General features: G+C 43.2%; 1 protein-coding gene across 1 annotated transcript in view; it reads left to right on the top strand.

The window, feature by feature from the left end:
- Nucleotides 1-3102: 3102 nt before the first annotated feature.
- Nucleotides 3103-19919, top strand: part of SLC39A12 (solute carrier family 39 member 12) — a 47625-nt gene continuing 30808 nt past the window's right edge. Inside the window, exons 1-4 of the mRNA XM_090049703.1 lie at nt 3103-3418; nt 6656-6937; nt 9587-9794; nt 11685-11887. Of these exons, the coding sequence (XP_089905829.1) occupies nt 3161-3418; nt 6656-6937; nt 9587-9794; nt 11685-11887 (951 nt within the window). The 5' untranslated portion in view covers nt 3103-3160. The remainder of the gene's footprint in view (nt 3419-6655; nt 6938-9586; nt 9795-11684; nt 11888-19919) is intronic.

Raw genomic sequence — 19919 nt, forward strand, 5'->3', positions numbered from 1 at the left:
TCAGGAAACTCCAGTTAGAAACATAGGACTGAAGTGGGCCTTCTGGGACATTGAGTCTAGTCCTCTGAATCTGCATGCAAATATTTAGCAAAAGTAATGATTCCCCAAAACCAGTACATGAAACCTTGCTCACAACTATTAATCACAAAACAGAAGCCCTAAGAATATCCTCCAACATTATCTACTGCAATGACAGAAAGGTAATGGTTTAGTATGTGCTCAGAGGACCCTAAGAAAAAGCCAATATGATCTAGGAGAAAATTTCCCGAAGTGTTCAGTACCACTCTAACTGGAATCACAAGACCCTCTTCTAAGGACCCTCAGAGTTTTCTAAGTCTGGCCAAAACACCAGCATACTTTGGTCAAAACTCCCCAGCCTTAGCTGGAGCTAATATTTTGCTGCTTCAGAGAAAGGCGAAAACAAGAGCAACTCAAAAGAATACAAACCAAAACAAACTACTTCCTATTTGCTCCCATAGCTGAGCTATTCCTTTTTTCCATTTCCAGTGATTCCTTCTTCTTTACCATCCTTAAATCTTTGGCAAACATCACCAAACTGGGTCCAAACAATTCGCACAGAATCCCTCTGTCACCCCCTTTCTCAGCCTGTGTTTAGCATGGCCCCATCCTCCATGAAGCTGCTAGAGGTAGGTATCTGGAGTATACAAACATACTAAGCAGTACTCAGTTATGGGGTCACCAGAGCTTGAAATGTTGTTGACTCTGGCAGGGCCCAGCCCAAAGAGCTGTGGTAAATCATAAGCTTTTTGGCTTTGGATTAATATCATACATAGTTTATGCTACATGTAAGTGGGTATGTATGCATGTGAAATTAATTTGATGCAATAAACTCTGGTGCAGTTCATGCTGGAGTTTATTGCTCCCAGGTATGTGGCATTATGCCATTCCTGGGGCAGTGGTAGCAGGATGCAGAGTGTAAATTTGTACAGCATGTAAATAGGTGGAAATAGAGGTTAAAGAAGGGAAAGGAGGGGTGAAACAAGGGGGAAATAGTGCCAAAGGTAAATAAGGGAGACCGTACTGTAGTTGAGTTCTCTAAGGTAGAAAAGAGGTGGGCAAAAGAGGAGACTCAAGGCATTGAGTCTACTTAAGAAGTGCAGTCACTCAGCTTCGGGACAGAGCAAAGACAAAGATAAGAGTGAGACTTAAGTATCAGTGGTGCAGTAGCATCTGTAGAGCAGTGTGAGTGGGTAGGAAGAATGCTTTTTCCCTCCTGCTCTCCATTTTCTGTAGCAATCACATTTGTTCAAATTTGGTTCAGGCATGACATTGGAGTGGGGAGAGGGTTGAAACTCTTGTTCTGTTTTTTTTTAAGTGCATTCATGGTCTGTTCTACATGAGCAAAGTCCCTTTAAAAGTGAGAGTTCTCTACAGATGTGCAAGATAATATTTCTGATTTGATTTCATATATGCAACCAGAACAAACATTTCATTGAAAACAGAAAGACATGTTTTCATGAGATATAGAATTATGCACAGCTTGCAATAAGCTTGTGAAACTACTGTAGAGTGCTTATGTGAATTATTCACCACAGGGGGATATATTGTTCAGTAGAAATCATGCATCCTGCCATCTGCTGATGTTATTTAGGGAATGTTTACATAAAATGATAACTACTAAAATAATTAGCTAATTCATTTAATAATGTGATGCCTAAAACCTGCCAAAAAGAACATGTACTAATTCCTATCCACCTCCATTGTTACCTTAAGAGTGGTGCTCTCCATAGCAACTGAAAACTTTTCAAGGCTGCAATAAACTAATCCTCTCCAGCTTCCAGAGCACCATCAAGGAATTTTAAAAACATTGGGCGTTCCAGCAGCTAAATACTTTTGGGGATTCAAAAGGCCACAAAGCTAGAGATATTCAGTCATTCTTTTTTTTTTCTCCGGAAGGTAAGAAAATAATGTTAAAAATGGTTGTGCCCCTATAAATTGTAATGCTTTCTAACCTCTTTCTAACTGCTTAGTTGAAACCAAAATTGTTTTTTAAACATCAAAGCCTTTCTTTACATCTACTCCACAGCCAACTACTCTCTGATTGAATGCCAGTTTGTAATTCAGCAAAATTGTTAGTGCAATCTACTTAACATTCTGTTAGAATAACCTTATTATTTCTAAAAGTAATCAGACCTGTATTATTTTACAGTTAAGAGAGGATGATATTGTGTATGGCTATTTAACCTATGTAGTTTATTGTTAACAAATACATGTATAGTACCCAAGAACTGCTCACCAGCAAAGGGAAAATTTATAGCTGGAAAACATAAGTTAAAAAACTCTTTCACCACTGCTATGCTTCTCTCGCAGGATGAATTAGAGTTAAAAGAAATCTGACAGTGAGGTAGCATATGGGCAGGATAGTAGTCACTTTGGCTATTTGGAATGCTCTCTTTGCAGCTGGGATTTTTAAAGTGAGAATTAGTTGCCTTTTGTGTAGTTTAATTTTTTGCAAGCTGTTTGAACATTATGACGTCCAACTTGTAACTTTCCTCTAACTATAAAGCACTATAAATTCTGGTTAACATGTGATTTTTTTCTTTTTGTTTACAGCTCATGTTTGTTAATGCTTGTAATGTGTTTTGAAGATGCAGACCACTGTATATGATTACTAAATATCATTGTTACTGTACATTCTTATCAGAGTTATTTCATCAAGCTTTATTTGTACTTAGTGTACATGAATGTTGTCAGTCCTTGGGAATCTTTGTAATGGAGTAAAAGTAATGGTATTTTCTTATACTTACTAAGGAAGATTATTGTCAAATACAGTAGCATTGAACTGAAAAACACTGAAATGAAAAATGACCATTTAGAAGTTTTGTGGTGGGGGAAGGGTAGTCTGATTCACCTTCTTATCCATAATTCTACAGAATTTTTAAGGCCACACTTATCTTAGTTTCCTGTTATTTCAGGCTGTAAAGTTTCTACAGACCCCCTGTTGTTCAGAAACAGCTTGTCACTGCAAATCAGCTTAGCCAACCAATTAATAAATCCTTTCAAACATATTGCAGTCACTCTAATTAAAGGGGTTTTTTTTCCTTTGCCATAGAAATTCCTCCAGTTCCAAGTCTAACTTGTGAAGTGCATACCACATTTCAGAACTCAGCACAGACTTGCGCTACAGAAAGAAGAGAAAATGTGCTTTCTGACCAAGCATCCAAATTTTTGGGTGGTGTATTCAGTTTTCATATTCAGCACAATTACTGCAGAAGCACAGCCTGGGAAAGAGCATGAGCAGGATGGCAGCTCTGCTCTGATGGAAGTTTTACATGTTCTTTCAGCTGACAACAGCACTGAGTTCCACAAGAACCATTCACGGGAACTGATCAAAATATTGCTGGAGAGAATTGAATGTCCACAGCAGACTAATGGGATACAGGAGGACTGTAATCTGGTTAGTGCCTCAGTTAATGAAGGAAACATTTAAATGAGTTCTAAAATCATTATATTAGGATGAAGCCACCTTGAATCTTGGCTCTGTAAGAAGTTCAATCTTAAACAGAAATGAACTTCTGAAATGCTTTAATTGCAAATTATTTATATGACTGATCTAGTCTTGTAAAAAGAAACTCCAAATATCAAGCATACTTAAAGACTTAGTGTCATTTACTTCTCATATATCGATAATAATTTTTGCCATATAATTTTCAGATATTTTTAAAACTCTTCAGTCTACAGTGAAAGCACTAGGTTGAATTTGCAACATCAAAGGCTGTCCATGGTAGGCAGAGATAAATGAACATAATGGGAATGGCTTTGTAAAGTTTTATCATTATTGTTTTCACTTGGCCCAATGCAAGGCTAGTTCATATCCATAAGCCATTTCCTCCATGCCTCTAAGGATTGAGTGAGGTCTTGATAAAACTGACAAGGCAATGGAGACCAAGAGCAATGAAACTACAAAGCTTTCCAGGCTCTGGAATTGGAAAAAAAATGAGTATCAACATTTTAGAACTGCAGCTTTAGAGAGAACTTAGTCTCAGTTTACCAGGCAACTAAGGACTGGGGGCACCTATACATATGTTGAATGTCTGCTCTGACACATGCTAATTAGGGAATGAAGGCACTGCAGCAAGCTGTGCTAGGGCAGACAGACAGGCAGCCCAGAAACAAAGAACTGCAAACAGATGAGCTAAGCTGCAACAGGAGAAAGCAAGTTGTTCGTCAGGGCCAAAATGGGAAATCCTGTGTCTGGCTGTAGAATTACCTGACAGGAAGTGGCAGGGCATGGAAGGCACATAAATCCAGTGCCTGAGGCCAGTCAGTCAGTCTGGACTTGCAGGTAGAAAGGGGAAGAGCTACTGAGCAAAAGGGCTACAAAAGACTGACCCACTGGGCACAGAAGCAAAGAGGGCTTACTTTGGGACCCTGAGGCAGCCTCCCTTTTTGTAATCTGATTTTTCCAATGAAGGTGTGACAGATAGGAAAAGAGGGAGGGTACCCAGGAAGTCTGAGTGGGCAGGAGCTGTATGGCCACTTGAGCTAGGGACAGACATTACATATAAACTGGTTTAAGTGATCAGAACCTAGTTTAAACCTGTAACAGAACAGATGTTCAGTGCACATAAACCAGTTTGAAAATGGCTGAAACCGGTTTGAGATAAACCTGGTTGAATGTAGTAAGTATCAGATTTAACTGATTTGGCTCAAACCGGTTTATGCCATGTCTGTCCCATACCCCTTTCTGGTTTAAGACAAACCAGACTCCCCCAGCATCTGGACATGCTCTCTGGGCTGGGTGTTCCCACAGCAGGGCTGGCCCCTCTCCCTGCTCCCTGGCTGCAGCTCTGACACAGGCTGTGACCTACTCTCCCCATTCCCCTCACCACTCGCAGCTAAGCAGGAATTCCCCGCTCTCCTCTGCCTTGCAGAGAAGTGCCTGTGTTTTAGCTAGCACACCCCATGCTGGCTACAGTCCCTGCTGAATCATCAGGTAGAATCAACAGGCAGAATCAACAGATAACCGGTAACATCCCTCTGTTGTTTTCTTAATGGGGTAATAAACACAGAGTTAGGAGTGATAAACACTGTTATCAGTTCCCTGCTAGGCTAATTAGAGCATCCTGCTGAGGTCTGGCCATGCTCCGCAGAAGGGAAGGGAGGGCTGCTCTAGCACCCCCCAGCTTCTAGCCTTATCCACTGTAAACCTGTCCCTACATATCTGGGCTGTCTGTGCAGTTACAAACTAGTTCAGCCTAGCCATGTTAGACTAACCTGCAAAGATTGAATCAATTTAAGCTCGGGCTTTTTGAATGTCTGTCCCTAGCTCTGGGAGCATCATGGCTACTCTTGCAACCTCAGGCCCATCACACCTGCCCATATAGCAGTACAAAAGCAGCTATGCTTCTCCCGGGTTAAGCAGCCCCAAACAGCACAGCATTCTGGAGGATGCTGCTACCAGTTTAGTGTGTAACTATGGCTTATGTTTGCCTCTGCCTATATTTCACATTGGGTATATTTGAAAGGATGGGTTGGGTTAACAAGAAGCTCTACATGCTATTCTGCCTTTCAAAAGGGAGATATCCTGTTGGGATCCAGCTCACTGATAGAGGAGGAATCTACCTGAACCTAAACTAGATGTCTAACTAATAAGACAGGGTTGAAAGAAAATGGGGAGCGAGTGCCACTTTTTATCCAGCACATTTTCATCTTCTTAATGAAGTGCCCTAATTAGCAAGCATTGGGCTAAACAGGGCTGTTAATAATTTTCAGAAATGGAATTTCTTTTCTGGAATTCTCTTATCCATAGTTCTTCAGTCTGCCAGAGTTTCTTGGTCTTCCAAGCCTTTCAGTTTACAATGAACTTTGCCTAAGGTGACAGTGAAAGGGGCATAACTATGGGAATAAATGGAGTCTTACGAGGTATTTGGTAATATTGCTGTTTTAACATATTCTGCCTTCCCTGAAAGTGTAAGCCATGCCATGCAGAGAACCTGTATAAGGCATATGCACTATTTCACTGTTTCTCAAAACCTGTTTTGAGGACTTAATCAGTCTGTAGGCCTTTTCCTGGTTCACTGCACAGGGGTGAATATTACATAACTACCAAATGTTCTAATCGGAACAATTCATATATATTTATAAAAATCCATAAAAATACAGGCCTAATTCTGCTGTCTTACAGTGTTACAAAAACAGAGTAATCCTGGTTCCTTTCACTGTTATTCTGATGTAACTGAGAGATAAGTTTGGCTCTTTGTAGACTTAATTCTAAAAGCTTAATGAGTGTATAAGCAGAGGTTGTGCAGAAATTAAAGAACTGTTTGCTGCTAGTGACAGTTGTCTGCAGTGTGGGCCAGAAAGCTCGTTTAAGTCCATGGGGATCCTTCAGCTGGCTCCAGTGGCTATTGGATCAGCCTTAAATGGGGATAAGGCTTTAGGCACTGGTCCCGTTACTCCCAGGCAGGGAGGGTTATAGAATAGAATATGGCAGGTGGGTAGCTGCTTCTAATATTGCACAATTTTACTTTTTTGCCTACTGATCATCATTTTACCACACAGTTCTGCATTGGTCCAGGCTAAAGACTAGATCTTTAATCATAAATCTGAGCTCCCCTCTTCTCTAATCCTAGGTATAGGAAATTAATAATGATATTTAAACCTAATTTCCATTTCTTTTAATAATTCACAGTGCCTTGAACCAGATACTTTGTTATTAATAGCTGGAGGAGATTTAGAGGACCATCTCAGTGAAGAAGTGTTCCAGAGAATTTGTCTCATTCTTCTCTACTATATTATTCATCAAAGAGATATCTGTTCTTCCAAGATCAGTCTGAGTAACAAAGATTATAAATTTTACCTGCACAGCTTGCTCAGTTTAAGGCATGATGAAGACTGCTATTATTTTTCACGGAATGAAACTGAAGATATTTTGGTTGCAATAAGGCAACATTTTAAAACTTCTGAAAGCCAGGTAACAAAATATCCAATAGTTATAAACAACAAAATACTTGACAAAGATAAAATGGCTGTGCGCTAGATCTGCCATAAGGATGCACTTGACTAAAGTGTTCTCTAGAAGATTACACCCAATTGGCACAATTAAGGCAACTCCCAAGTCAGTCAAACCCAAATCAGAATCTGGTCACTGTATCCAGTTCCCTGCTAGTCCCTCTCTGTTCCCCCTTCTCCCCCCAGCTGGATGTAGCAGGGAAATCACCCAAAGATGTGGCTGTTTCCTGCCACTGACAGCTATAGTTGAAACTAATTTTACCTAACATGGTAAGTGCCTCCTGGTGGAAGGAGTTATGCAAAAAAGACTAAATTCACATTTGGAAAGGCAAATAATACATTCATTTATTTAACTATAAACATCCTTTTAAAATAATGAAAAAGGTGTTGCTTACTTGTTATTTTTTGTTGTTTGTTTATGTTAGAGCCTGTGGACTAAATAGGAATAGGGTCCTGTAGTGGTTGGAATCGTACAAACAAAGAATAATAAATAGTCCAGCCCAAGTAATTTACAGTCTAAGTAACCTAGTCTCACAATTTAAAGTAATGAAACATATTTACTAGATCTTCAAAGTAGCCAGATATTATGACACTTGGTCCCCAGCCTGTGACCTGGGGGCAGAGGCTCTCCAACATTACTCATGGTCAGAAGATACAAGATTTCAGGTTTGCAGGGAGAAAAAGATAAGAGGTTTTCCTCAGCATGTCACTTGTTCTTTATTGTTGCCCATGGACTGAGAAATTCTGAGAACAATTCATGTAAGAGATCCATTGACCTGTGTGAAAAGTTTATCAGATCCTTTCATGTCACACAACCTTGGTTTTATAATAAAGCTAAAATTTAACTTTTTTCCCCCATCTCCCTGCTTTTTAATTTAGACTGTACTCTAGTAGCAGTAGTGAGAGCGAACAGGTTAGATGCCCTTGACTAGGCAGGCTGAGCAGAGGGCCTGCAATTCCTTTTTCCATTAGTGTCCTTTGTGTAGTCGTTTCCCATCATAAATTATTCATTGACTAGGATGTTTGGTTCTAAGTCACAGTGAAAGTGCTGATTTCCAGGAACTTGAGCAGTATCTGAGCAATTACAAAGAGGCATTGGTGACTATTTGGCATGTCAGAATTGAGTAACAGTCTATCTAGTGCTTTACTGTGTGGTCTGTTTATTTACAGTGGCAGTGCAATCAGAAAGCCTGTTTAGTAACTGTGACTTAATCATGTACTAAGATGAGGACAGACAGGAACTTTATCTAAGATGCTGAAGAACTCTGCAGCGCATCTAATGTCTTTAATCATAGAACCCAGGGTTAGGGGAAGAGAAGAGAAAGATCTTCAGGTTGTATGGTGAGATACTGACTGTAGATCAGACTTTTTATGATGTGTACAGTATGAGATGTGTGTGGGCTTAATAGATATTTACTGCACATATGGCTTTTTAAACTCAGTCCAGTTGACTTGAATAAGAAGACCCTATTAATCTGTATAATTTTGTCCTTATTGCTGTTTGCAAAAACAATTAGCAGTATGCCATTAGCCAAGGCAAGGTCACTATGACTACGTATCTGAATCTTTTGTTTCCAGAAAACAGACAAGCAAGCTGGAATAGTATAATTAGGTGGCTACACCACCTTAGGGACAAAATGAAAATATGATTCTAAATGTTTCTCATGAGAGTTGATCAAAGAGATTCAAGTTTCAGACCAAAAGTTCAAACCCTTTGTAAAAGTATGTTTGTGTATTATACGTACTGTAATGAGGTTTGGTAACTGTAATTTCATGCTCAGAGTACTTCCACTCCTATTGTTATGATAACGCTATATGTAGTTGTACTAAATGCATGTAGGCATTCATTCGCAAAATATCCTTTTCTTTACATTTATCTCATACAGTTCCTCCCCTCTCCTTGGCTCTCCTAGAGACTTCAGCTGTGATCAGGGCTTCATTGTACTAGGCACTACAAACATGGCACTATAAAACATGTACTGTGAAAAACACAGCCCCAGAGTGCTTGCAATATAGACAAAAGAGACAAAGGGTAAGGAGAAAGTGAGCATTTTTCACACCCATTTTATAGATGAGCAATACAAGTAATTAAAGCTGTCACCCAAGACTGAATCTGAAGTCTGTGGCAGAGGTAGAAACTTCATCTAGATCTTCTGAGTCTCACTCCCCTTAGTCAAAACATCCCTTCCTCTCTTTGCTCTTCTGCCCATTTTAGGGGTTTTACTAGTTGTGCTGCTGGAAGCAAAATTCTTAAAAGACATGAAATGATATGAAAAATAACTTGAAAAGTAACTAATTGACCATAACACTTTTAACTGTTGCCTCAAGTTCCTTTCCTTCTTCCCAGGCCTAGGTCCTTCCCCTTATGTGACTGAAAGGAATCTCACATAACCTTCCTTTTTAGAAATCAATCTTGGGTCCTGTAGGCTGTCCCCATCCTTGAGCCCTCTGTTCCTTTCAGCGCTGTCAGTTATGCCCTGCATCATAACATCAATGTTGGGCTTCTGCCTAAACATCAGGCTTCTGTCCTCTCCAGCTTCTTCTCCTTCCTCCTGATTATGTTAACTAATGTGACCAAGAATGTCTTAATCCAATTATTTCCTGGTTTCAGTGCATTGATGTAAGTGTTCTGGAGAAAAAAGCTGATATATTGGACAGTGAAGGTGCTGATGAAAATACGCTTCCTCGCCTGGCTGCTACAGTCATTACTTTGGCTCTCCAAGGAGTCTGCATGGGGAAATCAAATTTACCTGCCCCAGAGTTCTTTATAAAATATATTTTCAGTTCTCTAAACAGCACTAATGAACTTCAAGTAGCAGGTAAGGCTGCGTATTTCAAGTTGCCTTCTGTGTCAGTTTGTATGTAGTACTTACCGGAAATGGCAAAAACATTTTATGCATTTTGCTAAAGAGAATTTGAACTTCCTCTTCATCTTAGATTTATTAGGTAGATTTCTTCTAAGTGCAAGAAGAATGCTAGGAGGCAAGTTCACTTTTAGTTTGAAAACCCTTTTCAGTTGCATGAAACATATCTCTGTATTTCCACTATTAATTAAAAAGTGATATTAGTTACTAGATCTGGTGACTGCCCAAAGTAGCCTGTCTTGGAGAGTGTGTTAGACACAGCTGTAGAGTGAGGTAAGGGAAGCTTCTGAGAGAAGGTACCATAGGCATTAGCCATCTTGTCTTGACTGGATACGTTATCATCTCTACCCGTTCCAAAAGTTTGCACTTTTCCCCCTACCCACTTTCTAACATTACTCACATCCAGGGAGTTTAGACCATATAGGCCATTTCTACATGGTAAATTACTGTGCTCCAGAGTAGGCACGGCTACCATGCTTCAAGTTTAGAAAGCAGCTCTCCCAGAGCAATGCATGAGCTTGAGGACACTGCTCTTGGGAGCAGTTAGTATACCATGTAAACATGGCCATAAAGTCCATTTGAAATGCTACAGTTTTGTCAGCTATTTTTCTGGATACAGCTAAATTTAATTATGAATATGTACACCCTAGAATTTTTAAAATGGACCAAGGAATAAGGAATCTAAACAAGGGACCTAATTTTCTAAGTGTTGAACACCAACAGCTCTCATTAATTTCAGTAAGAGATACTGGAGGCTCAGCACTTGGAAAATTAAGCCAATTTAGATGCCTAATACCAGTAAGAGCTAAAGTTAAGGCAGATGTTTTTTTTTCTTGTGGTTCATTGGCTAATGATAGCACTTTATGAGAAACTCAAAATACTAATTAGTCTGCATGATGCACTACTGAGAAAAGAAAATATTGTAGGTCCCGTTACATTATATTGAGTCAGAGGGGCAAGCTGATAATTATGATTGCAGAGCAAATAAGTTGAAGTACAGAGGAACTGAAGTCTCTCAACTCCCAGTCCCACTTTCTAATTCCAAGACAACATTACTTCAATTAAACCTGGGTATTTAATAAACAACTTCCTCTTAAAAATTGTGAACGTAGCACTCATAACACAGCAGTGGATACAGCCAGTCATGGTGCAGCTGTGCTGTATGTGATTACATACAAAACTAGGTTCCCCTGAAGTCCAAAGCAAGATTCCCATTGTGGTCACTGGATGCCACTCCTAGAATCCAGAGGATATTCTAAACAATTTTTACAGTGTTTATATGTTTTAAGCCTATATTGATTATTATAGTCATCTGTCATTTTAAATGCATTAAAATTGCAATTGCAAACATTGGAAAAAAAATTAAAGCTGACTACAGTTACAGCCCTTTGAAACAAATTGCCACCAATTCATTGCCATTAGCTTAATGGACAAGTCTCTAGTTCACAAAAATCGTTTTGGCCCTTACTCTGCAAATTATTCCATGCAAGCCCAGGGTCCTTCACCACTAAATAATTTGCAACCAGTTCAAATAAATAATTACAACAGAGGATTGCATGACATAAAGGATGAGTTGCCTTCTTTCTTGGAGATGTTCAAGAGGAAAACATGTTAATGTTGCAGTGTGAAAAAACATCTGCCAGTTTATGGATGACTTTAGACTGCCAAGCTGTCCAACTTTTATCTTTTATCTAGTCTTTTATCTCCAAATTTACTAGAGGAAATATTGGTTATTAGTTAAATTAGTGTACTGTATTACATTTTAAGTTGGTAACAAGTGATACCATGAAATATTTCTTTTGTATTTATAAAAAAGTGACATCATATTTTCTAATAAATTCCTAGAAGTAGACAAACTCCTAAGCAAGCTGAGGTCTGGAGGAACCTGCAATACAAATGGACAAATCCATAGTCACAGAAGAAGGCAACATAGTATGACAACCCGAGATACTGGCAACATAAATATTCCTTTTACATCAGAGCATAAGAATGGAGAATTTATGACTGCTTATTATGAAGATAATGAAAATAATGCTGACTGGGATCAGGTTAATTCATTTTTACTTTTGTCATTGTCACTTGGTGTAGTTAGTAAATTGTAAAAGTGTAAGTTAAATTGAAAAAAAGATAGCACAAAGAAGAAATAACTTCAGCAAATGAAATGTATTAATTTCACACATGCACAGCCCCCATATATGTGTGTTAAAAATAGGCAAAGTTAAGACAATGGCATGTGTCAGTAGAAACAACTATACACACATGGACTTTTAAACTATGCATTTGCTTAAGTAGTATTGTCTCTGGAACTTGACCCTGTCCTTTGGCCAGTGGCACTTGTATATAATGCACTAAACTGGGCTGGCACATAGATTGTTGTGAGATGGGATCAAGTATTGGTTCATAACAAAGGATTTCAGTCACACTTTAGGTCTGTATAAGGTTGCCTTAGAATTATTCTTCCTTCTGTTCCAAGGCCTGTTGGGTCTCATTTAGGCCATCAGGAATCTCTAAGGGTTGAGGGAGCCCCAAGGGCTATTCAAACCCAGGGAGAAAATACATATGTAAAGAAAGGAATATTTAATGGAAACTTATAGGCTAATTACAGACAGTCAAAGAGCCCAAGGCTGAATGGATTCAGTCTGTGCAGGTTACTCTAAAATGCAGAGATTAAACTGAGAAACAAACGGACAGGTATTCGCTTTTGATTCAGGAAATGAAACCACATATCTGCAGTGGCTCAGGCCATAGGTCAGGGGGCTCTAGAGCATAGCTCTTTGACATATAGCCAGCATAGGCTATGTGTTCACTTCCTCTTCCTGTTACCCCCGAGGTCTCTGGGATTGGCAGTCCAGAATCACAACAGCAGGACTCTGCAGGGTTGCTCATCACTTCCTCTTCCTGCTTCCAGGTACCTCTTTGATTTGTAGTCCATAGTCACAGCCAGCAGTATGTTTTTAGCAAGGCAAGGAAGCTCTGTACTTGGGGGAAGGGAAGTTTAACCCTGCTCCCTGGCCCTAGACCCTAGCTGGGGTTTTCCTGGGGGTAGGGGCAGTCCCTGCCTCCCCCACAACCCTAACCCTTCTCTGCTGGAGCCGACAGCACAGAACAGCCCAGGGCTGGAAAGCATCCTGGGATACTTAGGGACTGTGATTTAACATGAACCAGGAAGGGGTCTGGGGCAGAAGTTTCATAAACCAGTTTCACCCAGATCAGTTAAGTCTGATGCTACATTCAACCAGGTTTATCTTAAACCAGTTTCAGCCATTTTGAAACTGGTTTATGTGCACTGAACTTCTGTTCTGTTACAGGTTTAACCCAGTTTCTGATCACTTAAAATGGTTTATGTGTAACTTCTGTCCCTAGCCATATGGTGACAGATATGTGCTTTTAAAAGGTTTCATCTGAACTCCATGGAGGCCAAAAGCTCCCTATAAAATGTATAGAAAACTGTAAGCAGGGGAGGTAGAGCCCTTGCCTTGTATGCCCTCTGAGAAAGTCAAAACACTCTGGACCACATCCAGTTCTGGGCATCCAGTATTTACATATCATTATATCCCACCCTGCTCAGGCCCCCTGCTTAGTATAAGTTTTAAAGAGTTGAAACCTAGATGATGGCATGTAACAAAAGTAGGCATGTTAATGATTTTACAGAGACTTGACATGGAATAGCATCACAGTTAGGTGCCTTACAGTTGAAATAGGATCTGACACAAAGACTGATGTGGGTGCTTTTTAAGCTTAAGTCAGTTACATACATCTTTTTCCCATGCAATGAAAAAATAAAAAGACGTTGTTGATGAAAGTGACTAAGCTGGCAGCTGACCGTTCTCATTTAGACTGAGGACAAACAGCTGGGACACTTCTAATAAAGTAGGCTTTTTTTTTACATTAGGTTGATTCAAAATCAGTGTTTTTACTCTTGTGTGTGGGATAAGAGATGTTCTTTGACTTTCTTTCAGTGTACAATTGAGACAACTGCTGAGATGAATGCTGTTGTGATAAACTGACTTGGGTAAACTATTGCATTTTGAATTCATATCCCAACTTCATAATCATTTCTATTTCTGTTGACTTCAGAAGAAGGTCTTGCCAAGCAAATGTTTCAAGCAAGTATGGCCCCAAAATAGCATAAGTGCAGGTTGGAGGCTGTGACTGGAGTATCGCTACCGGTGCCCTTCTATTGGTGACTCCACCCTCCTGTTGTGGGCCAACCGCCTGCTTCCTCGCGTGCCATGCCTTGATCTTAATTGATTAAGTAAATGATGTAATTAGTGGGAGGTTGCCCACTTTATGCACCCCGGTGCCAAGGGGCGCTACCTGCGGCTCCTTTACCTCCCCTACACTGCAGCCCAAGCCTCAGCAGATGGTACTGACGTGGTTTCAACTTGGGCACAGCTGTGCCTTGGCCCTCTCCTTGACTTCCCTGGGGCTGCTCATCGGCCACTTGCTCTGGGGCTTCTCACTTCCCCCTCGCTCTGGGGCTTCTCGCAGCCCTCTCTCTGGGGATTCTCACTGCCCCCCTTTACTCTGGGGCTTCGCAATCCTCGCAGCCCTCTCTGGGGCTGTGTTAAGTGCACCCCAAAATGCCATGCCCTCCCTGGCGCCAGGGTCCCCATGCTACTATGGAACCCCTATGAGGCCTCCTCCAACCCCTAATAGCCTCACCCGGTCTTCTGGTCAAAACAGCGAACACAAAAACACAAAGCCCCTGGGCTATAACATAAAAAGCTAAACCGTCTGGCCAAACAACATTCAATCCCTACCAGGAAATACTCCAACCCATAGCAGCAATCAGGGGATGCTCATGCATTTGGGCTTCTCCCCTCTGTCTGCACTGGCAAAGCTCCTCCTCCCTTGGTCGCCTGAGGGGAACTGCCCTCCTGGCCTCACGCCTGGGGCTTAAGAAGGGCCAGGCCCTGCCCCTTCCTGTCAGCTGGCTCCCCAGCGGTTGTCCTAGCAACCAGCCCCTGTGACTCTGGCTGCCCTGGTAACTGGCAGCTGAGCCTCCCCCTTCTTGCCACTAGGGGTCTCTCCCAAGCTGTTTCTGCTCAGGATTAGGGCACCTGAGTGCTCTGTGACACGCTTCCCCCCCTTTAACTCCAGACTCACCGAGCCGAGTCTTCATTCTCACCCAGGTGCTCCATCCATCTGGGACTCTCCTCTCAGCCCTTTCCCGGGCACCTGGCAATTCAGGTACAGGAGGCGGAGGTTTTCAGGTGCCTCCTACTTGCCTTTTACCCAAGGCGCACCGTGTGGGATTTGTTGGGAGTTACCCGCCACTGGTAGTCCCCCTACACTAGCCAGCCTTGGTAGGGTGCTGCTTGGGCCTGGTTTCTTTCTACATTTTAAATGTTCAGGTGGGTGATTCTGGGCATGGCGTACCCCTCTGACGGAAGCGGCAGGTGCATCACTGCAGTTGTTGGGAGTCCGCTTCCCTCTCCCCTCTCAATTTTTGTCCCTTATCTGGCATCCCCCTGTTCTTCCTGGCCCCACTTCTTCCTCATATTGTCTTGAGAAGAAATCAGCATTTATATTTTGGGTTCCATGGCGATGCTTTACCTCAAAACAATATGGCTGCAGACAAAGGGCCCACTTCATCAGCCTTGTGTTATCCATCTTCATGCTCTGCAGCCAGCGCAGGGGCACATGGTCGGTGATCAAGGTGAACTAGCACCCTAACAAATAATATCATAGTGTCTCAATAGCCCACTTAATTGCCAGACGCTCCTTCTCCACTGTGGCGTAACTCTGTTCCAGTGAGTGTAATTTCCTACTTATGTAGACTATAGGGTGTTCTTCTTCTCCTTCTTTCTGTACCAACACGACTCTGATAGCCACCTCTGATGCATCGGTCTGCACCAGGAAAGGTTTATTGAAATCCAGAGTATACAAGAGTGGTTGTAAGCACAGCACATCCTTCACCACTCGGAATGCCTTTTCTGCCTCCAGCGTCCACTTTGGTTGGAGCCCCTGCTTTTATCATGTCCATCAACAGTACCACTACATCTGTGAAGCGAGGTATAAACTTTCTATAATAACCGGCCAGCCCCAGGAAAGCCCTCACTTGCTTTTTAGTATGGGGTGCTTGATATCTCCACAATGCCTCCACTTTACTCAACAAAGGTCTCACTTTCCTGCTTCCTACTAGGAACCCCAGGTATTGTGTTTCTTTTTTCCCTACTGTACATTTCTTTGGGTTGGCTGTCAGTCTGGCCCTTCTTAAATCTCGTAGTACTGCTCTCAGTGCAGTGAGGTGTTCAGCCCAGCCCTCAGTGTATATGACAATGTTATCAATGTACACTGCGACGTAACCCCTGTGGGGAGCCAAGACTCTGTCCATTAACTGCTGGAACGTGGACGCAGCTCCATGCAACCCGAACAGCATTCGCCAAAATTGAAAAAGACCCCATGGGGTGGTAAATGCTTTCTTTTCCTGATCTTCAGGGGCCACTGGGACCTTCCAGTAACCTTTGGTCAGGTTTAACATGGAAATGTAGTGAGCTTGCCTGATGCTCTCCACCAGTTTATCCACTCGGAGCATCAGATAGGCGTCAAACTTAGCCACTGCATTCACCTTCCAGTAATTGATACAGAGGCAGATTTTCCCCATCAGGCTTAGGTACCACCATGATGGGGCTCCACCAGTCGCTGTGAGATTCACAAATAATACCATTCTCTAGCATCATTGTAATCTCCGCACTTATCGGGTCTTGGAGTCACTGGGGAATCTATCTCCAATTCGTGTGTATTACCTGGCCCGGAGGAGTTTTTATCCAGTGTACCACACCCCGGGCTTCCCCAGGGTTTCCCTGGAATACATCTTCATACTCCTTGCCTAACTCGGCAGCCTGCCTTCTCTGTTCTTCCAACAGTCGCAGGGCCAGTTCTACGTCCCCCGGCCCACTTCCCTCCATTAACGTAGGTCCCAGTTCCAACTCCTCGGGATGAGGGGCTAAATACATACAATCCCGGTCTTCCCACCACTTCAACATATTGATATGGTATACTTGTTTCTTTTTCTTCTTATTTATTTATTTACACCTCGTAGTCCATGGGCCCCACTTGGCGTACGACTTCATAGGGTCCCTGCCACCGGGCAAGTAGATTGCTCTCACTATCTGGCAGTAGAACCAACATGCAGTCCCACACGTCAAATCTCCTTTCCCTGGTGCCTTGATTGTAATGCCTCGCTTGTCATTGCTGGGCCTCTCTGAGATTTTCCACCATCATGTTCTGGGCCGCTTCAAGGCATTCCCGCAGTTGGATCACGTACTGGATGATGTTCTGGTCTCCATTCTGCTGTTCCTCCCAACTCTCCTTAATTAGGTCCAGGATCCCCCTTGGTTGCTGGCTGTACAATAACTCAAAAGGTGAAAACCCAGTCGAGGTCTGGGGTGCCTCCCTTACTGCAAACAACAAAAGTGGTATTGTGTTGTTCCAATTCTGCAGGCTCTCCGCCATGAACTTTTTGAGCTTCTGCTTCAACATCTGATTGAAGCGTTCCACGAACCCGTGCATTTGGGGATGACATACGGTTGTCTTCAGATGTTTGATCCCCAAAACTTTACTTACTCCTTTGAACACACGTGATGTAAAGTTCGTCCCTTGATCAGTCAGTAGTTCCTTATGGAGTCCTACTCGGGAGAATATGTTCAACAGTTCGTTCGCCACCTTTGGCACGGACACTGTCTACATTGGTACCACTTCCGGGTACCTAGTTGCATAATCTAACAGAACTAATATATACTGGTTCCCAGTGCTACTCCGGGGAAGTGGCCCCACGATGTCCACCGCTACCCTCTCAAACGGAACCTTTACCAGAGGCATCGGAATTAAAGGAGCCTTTGGGGGTGGCTTTGGGTTTACTTTTTGGCAGACGGGACATGAAGCGCAATATCTTGCAGCTTCCCGCATCCGTCCTGGCCAATAAAACCTTGCCCGAATGCATGCTTCTGTTTTGTCCTGGCCCAGATGCCTGCCCATGGGGAGCTCATGAGCCACCTTCAATAAGGCCCGTCGATACCACTGAGGGACCAATAGCTGAGCGACCTCCCTCCTTCTGGTTTCCTTTGCTCAATCTGGTATAAGAGGCCATTTCGTAACTTGAACCTCAGGGTTCTCCTCATCAGTTCCGGTCTCAATACCTCATCATTTCTTCGCATGAGGTGTTCCTGCAGTGCCCACCAAAAGTCCGCCTCCTGACTCTGCTCCAGCTGAAAATGCTCATCTTCCCATAAATGGGTGACGTCCACCCTTTGTTCAGCTTCCTCTTCAGGGGGAGACTGCTCGATTTCACCCACGAAACCCTCCGCAGTCTCCTCGCCCCTCACGCCAACTATCTCCTTTAGCAACTCGGACCAGTCACAGCCCAGTACTACTGGGTAGGGTAAATGTTCTGTGACCCCCACTAGCATCTGGTGGGTCTTGTCGCCTACTTCCAGAGTGACCCTCACCCTATCGAAAATGAGGGCATCCCCGCACCAACACTGCACCCTCGCATGATCTACTATTTCCCTCTCCCTTGTCGGTAGCACGTCGCCCCACACCACTGTCTGCCGACTGTCAGCCCAAGTCCAGTGCAGCTACTACTCTTTTCCCCTCTATTGTTACTTCTGCTAACAGTGCGGGTGGCTAATCTCCCACCTCGGGGTCGACTCAGGCTCCATAGCTGCACAATCCTACCTGCATCGTTGGCCGGGGTTGGGTGTTTTTGATCACGGAGGCTAACGGGATCTGTTGCCTTATGGCTTGGTCCAGTAGGCCTTGCACTGTTCAATGTAGCTGATCCAAAGCTTGTTCCCCTGACTCCAGGCCAGGGATTAGCATCTGTTCTTGTTCCTTTCTCTACATGGATCCAAGGGCTCTCTTCTTTATATGGGCAAACTAGTGTCTTATGATGCATGCTGTCATATAAAGCTTTCCTTGCCAATGCACCATTGTAACAGGAGTATCGCTACCGGAACCCTTCTATTGGTGACTCCACCCTCCTGTTGTGGGCCAACCACCAGCTTACTCACCTGTCACGTCTTGATCTTAATTGATTAAGTAATTGATGTAATTAGCGGGAGGCTGCCCACTTTATATGCCCCCGTGCCAGGGGGCACTATCTGCGGCTCCTTTTTCTCCCATACACTGCAGCCCAAGCCTCACAGATGGTACTGATATGGTTTTCACCTGGGCCCAGCTGTGCCTTGGCCCTCTCCTCGACTTCCCTGGGGCTGCTCATTGTCCCCTCGCTCTGGGGCTTCTTGCTTCTTGTGGCCCTCTCTCTGGGGCTTCTCACTGCCCCCCTTGCTCTGGGGCTTCTCAATCCTCACGGCCCTCTCTCTCTGGGGCTGGGGCCAGTGCACCCCAAAATGCCGCACCCTCCCTGGTGCCAGGGTCTCCATGCTACCATGGAGTCCCTATGAGGCCTCCTCCAACCCCTAATAGCCTCACCCGGTCTTCTGGTCAAAACAGCGAACATAAAAACACAAAGCCCCTGGGCTATAACATAAAAAGCTAAACCGTCTGGCCAAACAACATTCAATCCCTACCAGGAAATACTCCAACCCATAGCAGCAATCAGGGGATGCTCATGCATTTGGGCTTCTCCCCTCTGTCTGCACTGGCAAAGCTCCTCCTCCCTTGGCTGCCAGAGGGGAACTGCCCTCCTGGCCTCACGCCTGGGGCTTAAGAAGGGCCAGGCCCTGCCCCTTCCTGTCAGCTGGCTCCCCAGCGGTTGTCCTAGCAACCAGCCCCTGTGACTCTGGCTGCCCTGGTAACTGGCAGCTGAGCCTCCCCCTTCTTGCCACTAGGGGTCTCTCCCGAGCTGTTTCTGCTCTCAGGCACAGGGCACCTAAGTGCTCTGTGACAGAGGCCAAGAGCAATGCTAACAGTATAGAAAGCAGAATTTCCCCAGGTAGAAGCAAATTTATAAAAATGAGCACTTTTTTAGAGGGTTTTATTTTTTTTACTCAGACTTCTAAGTGTTTCTTTGAATCAAAGGAGTTGAATATAGGAGTTTTTCAGAGTGGGAAGTCAAATTGAAAGCCAAAGTATTTTTGTGTAGCTTTTGTAAGATTGTAAAAATACACCTGG

Source organism: Crocodylus siamensis, chromosome 5 (assembly GCF_052110815.1).
Source record: "Crocodylus siamensis isolate JL-2025a chromosome 5, ASM5211081v1, whole genome shotgun sequence".
Classification (NCBI taxonomy): Eukaryota; Metazoa; Chordata; order Crocodylia; family Crocodylidae; genus Crocodylus; species Crocodylus siamensis.